General features: G+C 38.9%; 1 protein-coding gene across 2 annotated transcripts in view; it reads right to left on the bottom strand.

Annotated features, from left to right (window-relative positions):
- Nucleotides 1–15,252, bottom strand: part of WASF2 (WASP family member 2) — a 39,045-nt gene that overhangs the window by 11,184 nt on the left and 12,609 nt on the right. For both annotated transcript variants that reach the window (XM_081961953.1, XM_081961954.1), the window contains exons 2-5: nucleotides 13,344–13,494; nucleotides 4,105–4,239; nucleotides 2,384–2,537; nucleotides 1,146–1,263 (exon numbers count right to left, since the gene is read on the bottom strand). In XM_081961953.1, the coding sequence (XP_081818079.1) occupies nucleotides 1,146–1,263; nucleotides 2,384–2,537; nucleotides 4,105–4,239; nucleotides 13,344–13,473 (537 nt within the window). In that variant the 5' untranslated portion in view covers nucleotides 13,474–13,494. The remainder of the gene's footprint in view (nucleotides 1–1,145; nucleotides 1,264–2,383; nucleotides 2,538–4,104; nucleotides 4,240–13,343; nucleotides 13,495–15,252) is intronic.

The following is a 15,252-nucleotide window of genomic DNA, read 5'->3' as shown; positions in this document are numbered from 1 at the left end:
TATTCTTCAAAAATCCAATCACAGGATCACATCTTGTCTGCTATAAGCAGATACGTAAATGTAAAAACACAAATAAATAAGAACTGGTTTGAGGTTGGTTCTTTGTTTTTATTTTGCTATAAGCAAGCAACGGCTACATAATAATCCCTGATGTCAACCCTGCTAAATCAAACCTTAATTTAATGCTTCAGAATTTCTACAATTCATTGCAGAAGGTTGGCTGGCACTAAGTAAGGAAAAAGTTTGGTTAAGAAAGCCTAAAAGGAAGCTACTAAAGGGATCATGGGGATGGAGAAAACTTCTTAGAAACTGCAAATTTCCCATCCTCAAATAAAAATGCAGTTAAGGGTATAGGAAAACGCCATCTAGATAAAGCTTTTTTTTACGAGTATGATTTCCCAACTGATCCATTCCAATTAAAAATATTCCAAACACAAGATGTCTTTTTGTAACATCTTTACCCAGAAATACATAGCAGGTAACGTAATCCACATTATGAAATCCCAACTTTGCTCAGTTGCAGGTTTAAGTGTACAAATAATTCTATCGCTGAACATTCAATAGTTATTATAACAATAGGAACTATTTTGTTACAAAAAATTATTCAGGATGGGCATTATTTTAATTCCCCTCTAACAATTATTATTGAAAATAATGGCATATTTCATACTGTTCTTAGTTGGAAAATAAAAATAAAATTCTAAATCCAGAACAGGATTATCAAAGAGGAAAAGAAGCAAAGGTCTCAAAACACCTTTCCCCAAATAGGCCCACTCACAGTAAGAGATGTAGCTCCATCTGCCTTGCTGCCTGCAGCTCCCCATAAGATAAGTATGGCCCTTGGCCACCAAAAGGATGCCTTATTCTGTTTCATATATTATTCTTGTAACAGAATGCATGGCACTAGAGAAGAATCACATATAATGCATACAAGAAGTTGAGTGACGTCTCTCCCACTTCCAAAAAAAAAAAAAAAAAAGCTAACCAAAAACCCCAACCACACACAAACAACTCTGTGATTGCTTGTCCATATCCACCATTACCAAGGGTTGCGTGCAGTCAGACAATGGAAATCTACATTTTCCTTCTCTTTGCTTAAGGATAAAACCAAACAAACGTAACCAAAACAATGCCACACATCTTACCCTATGCTTCCGTCTCTCTTTCATAATATCCTTGGTATCCTGCAACATTTTCTCCTTCCAAAGATCAAAGAAATACGATGGATTTGTGTAGAATTTAAGTGCCTCTTTGCCATCATCCCTAGGAGAGAAGATATCCATACAGAATGAGATGGTTACATGTGTGTACACGACAACCAAATATGAAACAGAGATAATAAGGAAAAATACCACTGTCTCTTAACAATAAGTTCCCCCTTTAAGGTAAACCAAATATGTTTTGGGGGGGGGGGGTGTCATCTCAAAAAAGACAGCTGCCTCCAGCTACCTGTAGTTACATTTTTCCTATTCAAAAAAGGTATTAATGGATATGGGTTAAGGAAGTATTTATATTCCTTATCTTCAAGCCATTTTCAGTCATAATATTCTCAGTGATATGTTACTTTACAAGAGGACATTTATTTATGTTTTTCTGCTTTTCATTATATAATCATAAACCAAAATATGCCACATAAAATGAAATGGCAGAATCGAAATGTAAGCAGAGAAACTGGCTTCGCCACCACATTCTACCCTAGAATTTTATCAGTATCAGGTTTGAGGGTCCAACAATTACATTTCCTAGAGAATTAGTTTGCGAGTTGTTCCAGCAATCCTACCATCAAATCTATGTGCTGTTGATTGCAAAAAGTTAAATAAGAAAGCAGCATTAAATAATACACTCAGAAGAACATACCAGAAGCATTGTATGTTAGACTGGGCACAGAGTCTAATAGTATTATACAATTCTATACTAATAGCCAAACTGGCCATTTTGTGTTTGTTAATTTACAAGGCTGATTTTGGGTTTGTCCAGCAAACCAAAGTTAAATAAGGCAGTTCTTTAAATGCAAACAGAGACATCAGTCAAATAATATGCAAATTATTTACATCATGCACAAAAGATTGTATTTTTCTTCAACTTAACCAATGAAAACTACATTTCCACAATGAAGCAACTTTAAATTTCAAATTTTTAGTCTCATCAACAAATATGTGTCTCCAAATCCTCCTTTTATAAATTTGTATCGTGGCAATCACACACCCCCCCCGCTTTTCTGCTTTCTCTATCAACTCTGTTTTTCCTCAAAAAGCCAAAACTGTCTAAACCAAATTTAAACTTAAATCAGAAAGCTCTCTTTTGAGCCATATGATGCCATTCCACACTCTTTAGAGGAGGGAGTTTAAAGCAAGAACCTGGTATTTCTCCTGGATATTGTTACCTGTATGAGGAGAGAATGTTAAGAGGTGGAGGTTTATTACAAGTACTATATGTTTCAAGGACAGGCAGGGGGGCAGATTCTCTCTCAAAGAGCTTTTGATCCTGAGTTGTGGAACTCTTGAAGGCTTTCCTGGTGTTAATACCTTGTAAGGACACTATGAAGGAAAAGAAACGGGAAATAAAATAGTTATATTTTTTTACAAAGATAAACTTTTTGCCACATCTCCAAGAAAACTTTCATAAATAAAAACTCTTTTCTGATGCCATTTCCAAAAGAGAATTGTCCAAAAGCCAGTAGAAAGGATCACTTACAAAAGGACCCAAACTGCTATGGAATTAGCTATTGTATTCAAAGTAAAATACGACATAGAAATTGTGAAGAACTTCTCTCTTTCCTTCTGGCAGATTATGAGGCAATTCCCAAAGTGTGGCCAAATTTTGTCTAGCAGTTATGAGAATGTGGCAAAAAATTGATAATATTATCGAACATGGCTGGGTTTATTTATTTATTTTTAAATCAATACTCTCATAGGTAATTCCTTGTTGCTTCCTGGATCTTCTCTATTGTAATTATGAATTTGATGGATTTTATGTGTATAAGCTTGTCTTTGACTAAAAACAGAGCAAAGCATGGAAAATCAGTCCTCTCTAAACAGAGGAGATTGAAAAAAAATATCATGGAAAATGAGCAGTTGGCAATTTTACAAAAACATATATGATTATTTAACCAATCAAAATGTAAAGTATTTCAAACAGCTTTAAGTGAAAAAAGAAACAACTATCCGGAGACTAGAAAGATAGCTTCATATACATCTAGACTCTAATAAAATTCAGGTCAATATAGAACTTTCCCTTCCTACTCTTATCAGCAATCCAGTGGTGGGTTTCAATTTTTTTTTACTACCAGTTCGCTTGTGGTCTCGCTGCTTCTGCACATGCTCAGAAGCATCCGGGCAGCTGGACAGAACTTTCCGCTGTCACCACTACCTGTTCACCCGATCCAAGCTGAACCAGGAACAGCAACCCACCTCTGCAGCAATCCAATGGATGCAACAGATTCGGGGTCCAACCTTGGCACCTTTCAGACTAGTGGACTTCAACTCCCAGAATTCAAACTTCAACACCGCTGCAATAGACTATCTGAACTTGCAAAAAGTGACAATACCTTGCAAGTCTGTTTCTTAGTCTCTTCTAAACTTGTGTTCCCTTTCCTTCTCAAAAATGTTGGCAGTTAACCTGCACAGTGAACACAAGCAGCTGAATTCTACGGTTTAATCAGAAGAAAGGACCAGAGAGGACCTCAAGGCAAGGAGTGCTTCTTTTGAACGAAATCTGTTCATGGTTGTCCTTTCGTCTATATCAGTGTTTCTCAACCATATCAAGGACCTGTGGACGTCAACTTCCAGAATTCCTCAGGCAGCATGGGGCATTCTGGGAATTGAAGTCCACACGTCTTCAAGCTGCCAAATTCACAATCATTGTTCTATACAGAGTGGTAAGCAAAAAGACATTTATGCTTGTTGGGATTATGAAGTGACTTCTCCCTCCATTAACAAAATAAGGCAGAGTACCACTTTTCTACAAGATTCCCTTGGGCAGGTATGATGGGTCAGCTGAGACTGTTGGGTGATTCAAGGTGATTTTCCAAAGTCTCAAGGGGAAAAAAAGGCTTTTGCAGCAGTTCTGAATCATAATGTTCTAAAAATATAGCGTTATATATACCTTCTTCCTCCTTGGGATCCAACTGAGTAACTTTCACCTGAAGGCGATCGACTCTCTCACCTAAAGAGGTGACTCGAACACCAAATGTGGTTGCTTGTGTACACAGCTCTCTGAATATGTCCTCTGCAAATTTACCTGGGGGGAAAAAGAGGCATGTAGACTGAAAAAAAATTCCCAGGAAAAAAAGGCAACAGTAAAATCACTTTTACACAATTGCCAAAAAACAAACAATCAAACAGCAACCCTAAATGTATAGCCAGGTAGTCACAAGTTGACCTCAATAAAATGAGTCTTTAAGTTAAGCATACACATAATTATTCTTGTTGCTCTTATTCACAGGATGCAATTATAGAAAAGCAGTATATTTTCCTTCAAAGCTAGACCATTAGTAAAAAAAAAAAAGGTTCCATAGAAACATTGAACCTACATATGGTATTTTCATAAGTTAAGGTTATTTATGGTCTAAAACTAATAAAGCATAAAACACAATATTTAAAAGTGCAAGAAAAGCAAATCCAAAACAAATAGTAATGAGGTACCAAATTGCCTTCAGCAAGATATAGCTACTACTATAAATTGACAAGAACTTCTTTCAAAATAAAAGGAAGTGATACAGAATCTATAAAGACTTATTAAGTAGTAAGTAATCAAACTGCAGCATCACAGCAAAGCAGCCGATTCCCACAATCTTAATAATCAGATTTACTGGTAGGATAAAACAAGGTAAAGGTTCCCCTCGCACATATATGCTAGTCGTTCCCGACTCTAGGAGGCGGTGCTCAAAGCCGAAGAGCCAGCACTGTCCGAAGACGACTCTGTGGTCGTGTGGCCGGCGTGACTAAACGCTGAATGCGCACAGAACACCGTTATGTTCCCACCAAAGTTGGTCCCTATTTTTCTTCTTGCATTTTTTACGTGTTTCCAAACTGCTAGGTGGAAGAAGCTGGGACAAATAAAGGGGATTCGAACCGCTGAACTGCTAACCTTTCTGATCAACAAGCTTAGTGTCTTAGCCACTGAGCACCGCGTCCCTCTAAAACAATTTACCGTATTTTTCGAAGTATAAGACACACCTTTTTGCCTCAAAAAAGAGGCTGAAAATCTGGGTGTGTCTTATACACCGAATACAGCATTTTTTGCCTCCCGAAGCCTCGCCCCCTTCACAAAATGGCTGTGCCTAGCCTTATGGAGGCTTTTAGAGAGCTCCTGGAGGCTGGAGAGGGCAGAAATTAGTGAAAAACAGCCCGGTTTTTTTTGCCTCCCCAGCAGCTTCCTAAAGGCTATGCATGCAATTTTTTTTTACAAAAAACGGGCCTGTTTTCACGAAAAAGGGGCTGTTTTTGGGAGGTTTGCAAAGTACAAAAACTTTTTTTTTCCTTTCGGAAAGCTCTTTAGAGTGGTTGATGAGAATTACATTGATCAAGTGCTGTGCGGGCAGAAACAAAGTCTTAGGTGCTGCAGATTGTCAGCAATTTCCTTCTCCAGCACATGGATAAAATACTCCTGGAAACCTACCTACTCTCTCTCTCCCTACCTACCTACTGTATTTCTCTCTATTTCTCCCTCTCTATCCCTTTATTTACCTAACTACTCACTCTCCCTACCTACCTACTATATTTCTCTCTTGCTCTCTCTCTCTATCCCTCTACCTATCTACCTACCTACCTACCTACCTACCTACCTACCTACCTATTTTAACAAAAATTGCCTCTTCAAAACCTTGGTGCGTCTTATACTCTGGTGCGACTTATATTATACACTGAAAAATATGGTAGATTAGAGCAATCTTGGCAAGTGGCTATGTTTATTTTCTGCCATTTATTAAAGTGGGGATTCCCTGAACTTCCTCCCAAAGTGCCTGTTCTTGCAGTGTGGAAGTGCCTTCCTGTTTCCCTGATGGAGAGGAAATGCACAGATATTCCCTGCTTGTAATACTTTGAAACCCACCGTTCTCTTTCCTAAGAAGGTTATTGGTGGGTCTTTTTAGCTTCTAAAATGGTCTGCGGGATAAAGAAAACAGAGCTCTCTTCCACTGTCTTCCGGAAGCTCTAAAAGGCTGACTTCATTACGTGACACCCAGAGGAGGTCCCATCTCTCTGCTTTCCTTCACACTGGGCACAAAGTCATTTATTACTTGCAGGTGGCAGCAGCGGAAAACAAAGCAAGATACTTTCAAGGTTGAAAATAATGCTCCCAATGTTGTAGGGGAGATTTAATGTTTCTACTAAATCAAACAAAAGGTCTGGAAAAGAAACTTCACGGGGAGCAGATATTAAAAACATATTAAATAAATAATTAAAGCAAATTAAAGTCTACGGGCAAGCATGGGGAACACCTGAAGCTTCCCGTGGACTCCTGAGAAGCCCTCAGCAGTGTTCAACAATTTGGAAATGCCAAGAAAATGAAGAAAATCGTTTAGTATTTATTCAATTATATTGATGGATTCCTTGTTTTCATCAAGAGAATAGATGACACAGATCCTAAGTGTGTGGCACAACTCACCACGGCTAACTCGCCATGGCCAACTGCAGGACAATTTAACAATTCAATTTAATAGCTGAAATAAATAAAAAAAAATATTTTATTTTATGTTGTTCACATTTCATTCTGTCCTCCTTATGCATTCTTTCAGGGGGCATTCATGAGCCGGAAAATGTACATCTGGTTTCATTTTCTGGTTTCCAGGGCGCACATGTGCGCTGGCCAGCTTTATTTTCCGGTTACTGCTGCGTATGCCCACATACCAATCAGCTGGCTGGCGTGCATGCTGACACCGGAAAACGAAAGACCAGCTCTTCCAGTTTCCGGCACGGCTACATGCACAAAGGTCAGCTGATTGTCGTGTACGCATGCGTGCCAGAAACCCGGAGGAGGAATGGGTGACGCCAAGCGTGCCAGGTGACATGGCTCCGCATGCCACTTCGGTTAGGTTCGCCATCACGGCACTAGGAAACCAGGAGAAGCAACAGTGATTAGCAAAGACTGAAAGATATGGAGATATATAGTATGAATTCTTTTAGCCATATTTTCTTTACCCATCTCACCTTAACTACTTCACCATACAAAAAAGGCAGCAAATTCTTTTAGGGTTATGCATATATGTGTTATACTTAGGTATACTGTGTATATAACTGTGAGATTTCGAGTGTGATCCTATCTGGAAAGAATACCCAAATGTAGTCTGCAATAGAAAGTACTCTTACAATACAATACGATACGATAGCAGAGTTGGAAGGGACCTTTGAGGTCTTCTAGTCCAACCCCCTGCCTATACCGTTTCAGACAAATGGCTATGCAACATCTTCTTAAAGACTTCCAGTGTTGGGGCATTCACAACTTCTGGAGGCAAGCTGTTCCACTGATTAATTGTTCTGTCAGGAAATTTCTCCTCAGTTCTAAGTTGCTTCTCTCCTTGATTAGTTTCCACCCATTGCTTCTTGTTCTACCCTCAGGTGCCTTGGAGAATAGTTTGACTCCATCTTCTTTGTGGCAACCCCTGAGATATTGGAACAATGCTATTATGTCTCCCCTAGTCCTTCTTTTCATTAAACTAGACATACCCAGTTCCTGCAACCATTCTTCATATGTTTTATTCTCGTCTCCTAATCATCATCTTTGTTGCTCTTCTCTGCACTTTCTAGAGTCTCCACATCTTTTCTACATTGTGGCAACCAAAACTGAATGCAGTATTCCAAGTGTGGCCTTACCAAGGCATTATAAAGTGGTATTAACACTTCACGTGATCTTGATTCTATCCCTCTGTTTATGTAGCCTAGAACTGTGTTGGCTTTTTGGCAGCTGCTGCACACGGCTGGCTCATATTTAAATGGTTGTCCACTAGGACTCCAAGATCCCTCTCACAGTTACTACTATTGAGCAAGGTACCACCTATACTGTACCTGTGCATTTCGTTTTTCTTGCCTAAATGTAGAACCTTACTCCTTTCACCATTAAATTTCATTTTATTAGATAGTGCCCAATGTTCAAGTTTGTCAAGTTTCTTCTGTATCTTTAGCCTACCTTCTGGAGTGTTGGCTATTCCTGCCAGCTTGGTGTGATCTGCAATTTGATGAGTTCCCCATTTATCCCCTCATCCAAATCATTGATGAAGATGTTGAATACTGGGCCTAAGACAGAGCCTTGGGGGACTTCACTGCATACCTCCCTCCATGTAGATGCAGTTCCATTGAGGACTACACGTTGAGTGCAGCTGGTCAGCCAGTTACCAATCCGTCTGGTGGTGAGGCTGTCTAACCCACATTCTTCTACTTTATCTAGTAATAGGTTATGGTCTACCTTATCAAAAGCCTTACTGAAGTCCAAGTAAACTATATCGACGGCATTCCTCTGGTCCACTAAGTTGGTCACTTTGTCAAAGAATGCAATAATATTTAGTTGACATGATCTGTTTTTGACAAAGCCATGTTGGCTTTTGGCTATTACTTTGTTTATTTCTAGGTGTTCGCTAATTCATTGCTTGATTATCTTTTCCAGAATCTTTCCTGGTATTGAGGTCAGGCTGATAGGTCTATAGTTTCCTATTTTTTTTTCCTTTTTTGAAGATGGGAACCACATCAGCTCTTTTCTTAGTCACATTACTTAAAAGGGTTTTCTTTCACACTTCATAGTGCCAAATTTGCACTTTATTCTTTGTACAAACATAATTCTCCCTTGATGCTACCACCTTTAATTAAATGCAACACACGCTACTTTATTTGACTCAGTTTGTATTTCTAGAGAGTCTTTACACCTCAGGGAATTAGCAGATCTCTGAGGATCCACAGGTGAAAGAATTGTGAACTTTTTCAATACAACTTTTTATCTTGAAAAGTATTGCTTTTTGGTCATACTATCCAGGGGTGGGATTCAGCCGGTTCAGACCGATTTTGGGCAGTTCAGAGAAACCGGTAAACTGCTGTTTTCTGCTGCTTCTCTGTGCTTTCCGGATGGGACTTAGAGGAAGGTGGTGGCTCGCAGTTGCTGAATTGCACAAGAGACTCTCTCTCCCTCCCAGCAAGAGCAGGAGTGGAGAGAAGCAGCCGCTGCCCCAGAGAGCAAAAATGGAGCAGAGCAGGCCCCAAAAGGTTGCTCGGTCAACCCTCGCTGCGTGGCAGAAGCCACGCATGCGCGCGCACTCACATTTTCAGCAAAACAATTGTTAAGTGGGTTGAATCCCCCACTCATACTATTCCCTAAACTCTGTAACTGCACAAGTGTCACATATGAAAAGAAGTGGTTCCACAATCCATAAAGTTCACACACTGTACTATGTGTGGAGCAGGAGAAAAACAAGATCAGATAAAAAGTATGTTTTTTTCTGGGTTAACTGCAGCAAGGATATATACACCATTTCCAAAACAATCCAGAAAGATAAGACTTAAAAGGTTTTGGCTTTCTTCAATAACACCCAAGTTTTAATAATAAAAACATCATAATCAAAACAGAATCAGATATGCCTCATTCCCCCCACCCCCCATTTCCTTAGAAATGCACAATGGTTTCAGGAAAAGTTTCCCTTCCACAATTTTCATTCGACAATAATATCCAGACTGTTCTGCTGATATATTTCAACCTTTTCAAATCTCAAGAGGAGCATTTTATGTACATGTCAAACTGTCTTGTGCACATTTGCTTTGCAGGCAGAAATACTGTGGTTCCTTCCCAAAAGGGTGGGGAACAAAGAAGAAAAGACAACAGCAGAGCAAGAAGTTCCTCCTTGACTCACTTTAATCATTATTTGGGATTGCACAGTAGAACAGATGTGGTAAACCCATTTTCTTTTTCAAACTAAACTACTAGTTTCAGCATGGACATGTGTATCGAGTGATCTGTAATGGTTTTGCAAAGATTTCTGACCACTAGTTGTCTATAGCAATAGCACTTAGACTTATATACTGCTTTACAGCTCTCTCTAAGCGGTTTACAGAGTCAGCCTATTGCCCCCAACATTTTGGGTCCTTCTTTTACCCACTTTGGAAGGATGGAAGGATGAGTCAACCTTGAGGCTGTTGAAATTTGAACTGCCAAATTTCAGGCAGCCGGCAGGCAGTAGAAGTAGCCTGCAGTGCTCCACTCTAACCACTGTGCCAGAGACTCAATTGTTTAATAGTAAAACAAAAGACTTTCCACCAATACAGTCCCTATCCTCAATAAATAAAGCCCGGAACACCCAGAAATAGATTATATGTTTTTAAAAAAGTTTCATCTGGTTAATCTTAAAATTACAAAAAGGGCTTTATTTATATTTTGGCTTTTTGTGCAGTCTGACATTTGTTTTCTCATTCTAGCTTGTTAGGAACACATCGAGCTCTTGATACACATTGAAGTTAAACAAGGGACTTCCGGTTTGGTTGCTCCTGCTGACAGAAGAGGTCCAACAGGAATGACTAAACAACAAGTACCAGCTTACTTGCATGCTTACAGAAAGTCAGAATAATACAGAAAAGGGTAGATAGATCTCTGCATTTGAATTATACTCTTAAATGGTAATGTTGTGTGCTGCACCTCCTTTGGTTCACCTTTTCCTGAACTCTGGGAGACAGCAATAAACCTAGCACCAGGGATAGTTAAGCTAATAGGCAAGTGGAATGTGCCAAGTTTATCACCCACTTCTAAATAGGTGAACAACATCTATATCTGAAGCTCTTGCACTTTTGCATGGAACCTCAGAAGCAATTCATTAAGATCTGGAGAACAGCAATCAGCGATAAGAATGTTAACATTTAACTGCCAGGAGGTAGGTCACTTTCGAACATGCAACTCGGACATGTAGATGGACACTGTGAGCAAAACATTAAAAAAAAAAAAGATGGGACAGGCCTTAGTTGCAAGACTCCATTGACCGAGCCTCCACTTGTGCTATGTAGCTGTCTTCCCCAAACAAGGCAGAATTTGGGTCAACTCAACTATGGGAAGGTGTGAATGTTGTACGAGTGTGAATGTGTTTGAATTCCTTTTTCACAAACTCCAAAATCCATATTTTATTGTTGTTGAATCTTGGTGTCTTGTAATACTCACTGCATGAGATTAGACTATATTTCTCAAGAGAGGCCCTGCTTCATTGTATCAGTAAAATGCAAGGCGTTGACTTGATTGCATGATGGTTGTATGATAAATGGTATCCTTTGCACAACCAGCCCTATGAAATTTATAAATTTGATTCTATGGTTTTCCAAATCCTGATTATTAGATTTTGTTTCCTGTTGTTTGGTCAAAGATAAACGAATAGTAGACAGACATTTTCTTTCCAATATGCCTGCAACTTTCAGCTCTTCTACAAATGCTGGGGTATTTATAGCCCAATCTTATGCATGTTTATGCAGAAATGTTTCATTTCATTCAACAGGAAATTCAAATGCATGTTCACAGGAGTGAAGTCTTAGACTTCAAACATGTGAATTTACATATCCTTGCATGCACATAGGGAAAGCCACCATAACAGAAGTCTGTGAGTAAGCTATATGACTTTCAGGAATAAAGGCTTTGAGTTGTGCTCCTAGACTGTATAAAGCAATCTTTCCCCATCTATCCATATTCTGATATCTGGATTTCAACTAAATTCCTAGGTTAGGGATTTTGTTATATAGCAGCCTGTCCAAAAATCTATAATATTGTAATCAGGTTGTATATAGGCAGTCCTCAACTTATGACAATTGAGCCCAGAATTTTGATTGTTAAGTCGTTGTAGTCCTCCTATTGAATCATTGGCAGACTTATAATTATTTTTCTGATGTTTGTTATGTGAGTCACCACGGTCATTAAGCGAATCACATGGTTAAACAAATCACAACTCTTAGCATTTTTTGCTAGAAAATGACAAAAAAAAATGTTGCAAAGCTAAGAAGTGCGGGTACACTGCTAGGGGCCGCAGGCGCTGGGTAAGGATGCTTTCTGAGTACAAGATTCTTGGGATCTCGTACTCCATTGCCAAAGTCCTCAGGAGAAAATCGGTGGAAGCAACTCATGAGAGCAAGTTGTGACCTGTCCTGCTAGCTTTCCCATTGATTGTGCTTGTGGGAAGGTGGCAGGGAAAGTCACAAATGGTCATCACGTGGGATGCTGCAAGTCATAAGCATGAGCTGGTTGCCAAGCACCCAAATCATGATCATGTGACTATAGGGATGGCTATGATGGTTGGAATTTTGAGGACTTGTCATAAATACCACTTTTTCAATGCTAAGGAGGGTGATAAGGAACCAGCAGTTCCAGATAGTCCTCAGATTATGAATGCTTGTTCACTGACCGTTCAAAGATATAACAAAGTCCTCATAATCTGAGGACTCTCTGGAACTGATGGTGCCCTAGCACCCTCAGTCATCTTTAGAGGCTCTCTCCTTTAGGTGTCCTGCCAAATAAGGCAGAGGGCCCTGCTTCTGAAAAGCTTTGCTGGGGATAGAATACCAGTCACTTGCACTGAAGTATTATCATTGCCAGGTTAAGACATTTTTCTTCTTCTACAGGAATATAGTTATAACAACTAAACTCAGCTTCTGATTTTAAGTGCTCATATTATATTGAGATTTTGGTTCTGTATGGTTTTCATTAAATCATTCCTGCTCTGCTTATTCATTCTTTTTACTATTGGATTGTTTGCCATGCTTTAAGTGACTATAATTTGCTGATAGGAGTTCTGGTTATTGGGAAAATTAGAAATATTAATAACCTTAGCTACCACATTTTTGACAGCTTGGATAGAATCACCGTTTGATTATTTATTTCAAAGAGTAAATGAAATATATTCAGTAAATCGTTTTGGAAAAATGAAGACTGCTAGAATAAGGTAACCCTTCAGTTGCAAAAATTGCTGTGGCCGATTTCTCTTTTTATTACTTCAGCCCACATTTTACTCAGCTTTTATATGAAGATATTGTCCAACCAGATTAAAAACTATACCCAACTCATTATTATTCATCTGTAGACATAATGAATAAGAGAAAAGATTAAAATTGGGGGATTTCAGGTATGCAATGAAGTAAGTTTCAGTTCTAATCATTAAATTGCTTCCTTTTATGTTCTGACAAAATTCTGAACCCTGGAATCTGAACAATGCTTAATAGTGTGCCTCATGTTTTATCTCAGCTTTTACTCCAACTATCCTGTGAATTCCTCTCAAAGAACATTACATGGAAGATCGTTTGGTACTGAGAAAGATGGATAATAAATAAGTTACAACGAAAGAGGGCACCGAGAAAGAATTGGGATCCCAACAGCTCTTGTGAGCAGTTTGCTATAGTACTTACTCAAGCTGCCCAGCTGTCGAATGACATTTGCCAGGGTGATGTTGGTCGCACATTCCAGCTCATTCCGAACACTGGGCAACGTCTGGCGGCACAGGTGCCTTGGCTCGATATTTCTTGTTACTAATGGCATGGTGGATCTTCAAACAGGGCTCTGAAAGATAAAGAATAATCCCCAAACAGGGACAAGATTATATGGCCACAGACCCTAGCAACATTAGAGAGACACTAATTTTGTAACACATCATAACACAGTTATGTATTCACTCTCTGTCTATTTTTTAAATAAACCTAATTTTTAAGGTTGCCAGAAGGAACTCCCTCTGCTTTAACCTGTTCCATATCCATTTATTCAAAACCATATATAGCTTCTTTGACTGCTAAGTATTTTCAGAAACCATTCTTATTAAATTTATATGCTGCCCATCTCACTATCTAGCAACTTTGGACACTATAAAGACCAATGTGAAATGTGCACATTAACACACTTTAGCTGGTGGAAGGATAAAAATTTGTCATGCTAGACAAATTGGATTCTCACTAGAAAACAGGAAGTGTTGATAGCTGACCAGGCAGCTTACTAACAAATGCTTTTTAGCCAGAGGGTTGCACCATTTCTCCTAAATTTCCTCATGATGGAAGGCTTTCCTACTAATACGCCTGCATTTTTAAAACAGTCATTTTACTCCACAAAAGAACACAGTAGGCAATGATCTATCACAATCAGATAAATGCCTTTTGAAATTATTATACAAGCTGAGAAAGATTCTGAAGGGCAATCATGTTTGTTTGCCTTTCCCAAACTTTTTTTTAAATCAAGGCATATGTAATTCAGTTAACCTAACACTTAAAGAAAGCTTATATTAATAAATATTAATTAAACAAGATAATTTGTAGATCGGAGTTGCCTAAATAAAATCAAATATTTTACAGCCACCAGAGATAAAAATGTCAAAATACAGAATGATACTCTGTTGACGTTCACTACCTTTCTACCTACTATAAAACTAACCATCCGATTTTCAGCAATCATAAAGTATTAAAGTGCCTGTATGCTCATGCCATTCATCTTCAAAAGACACTGATATTTCTCTTCAAGAACTTGCACTCTGTTGGAGAACACAGCCATGTGTTTATGAGCTGTCCAACTAGCAAAAATAAAATATACAGCATTTAATTAGCTAATTTTCAAGAAAGAAAAGGGAACCCACCCTCTCTGAGGTTAGGCAGCAAACAGCTTTGCTAAAGGAGACAGCTGTCTTGTGACAAATGCTCTGATCTGCTGTGGGATGGAATGGGGGGGGGGGGGAGGACCAGGAAGCTGACAGCTTGGGGAACATGGCTTCCTGTCACCAACAGCAACAATCCAAGACTCTTTTCCTTTTTTTAAGTCAGCTGTTTATGCTTGACTTTGAACCACCTTTTTATAGTCTCTGTGGCAGCTGGCAGCTTATCTCTGAGGTCCAGGAGTCATTCCTGAATGCTTTTCTATCAGGGTGTTAAGGGACCGAAGCTGATTTAGCTTCTGCTAATTACCTCCCAAGCCAAAATCTGAATTTCCAAATTTGACCTACCACTGCAGAGGAGTCCAAGATCTAGAGGGTACAGAACAACATCCAAGGTTTTATGCGTAACACAAAGTTACAGTGGGGAGAAACCCCTCCCCTAAAATTAACAGTTGGAGCAAAGAGCAGCCAGGAAACCTTAACATAAATTAATTTACCTATTACCAAGACATCCTATGCTTGGGTATCTCAGAGATCAGTCTACATATTGTGCTTATAATCTCACATTTATTAGGAATAACTTCTAGTTCTGATTTTGTAATAAGTAGATTTGGTATTTTAGTCTATAAGATGGTGTCTCAATCAAACTTCATGTTAATTCTGCAGTGTTGTTTTTACTAAACTTT

The sequence above is a fragment of the Natrix helvetica genome, assembly GCF_964273705.1.
Source record: "Natrix helvetica genome assembly, chromosome: 9".
NCBI lineage: Eukaryota > Metazoa > Chordata > Lepidosauria > Squamata > Natricidae > Natrix > Natrix helvetica.
This window is presented reverse-complemented; position numbering and strand designations above follow the sequence as displayed.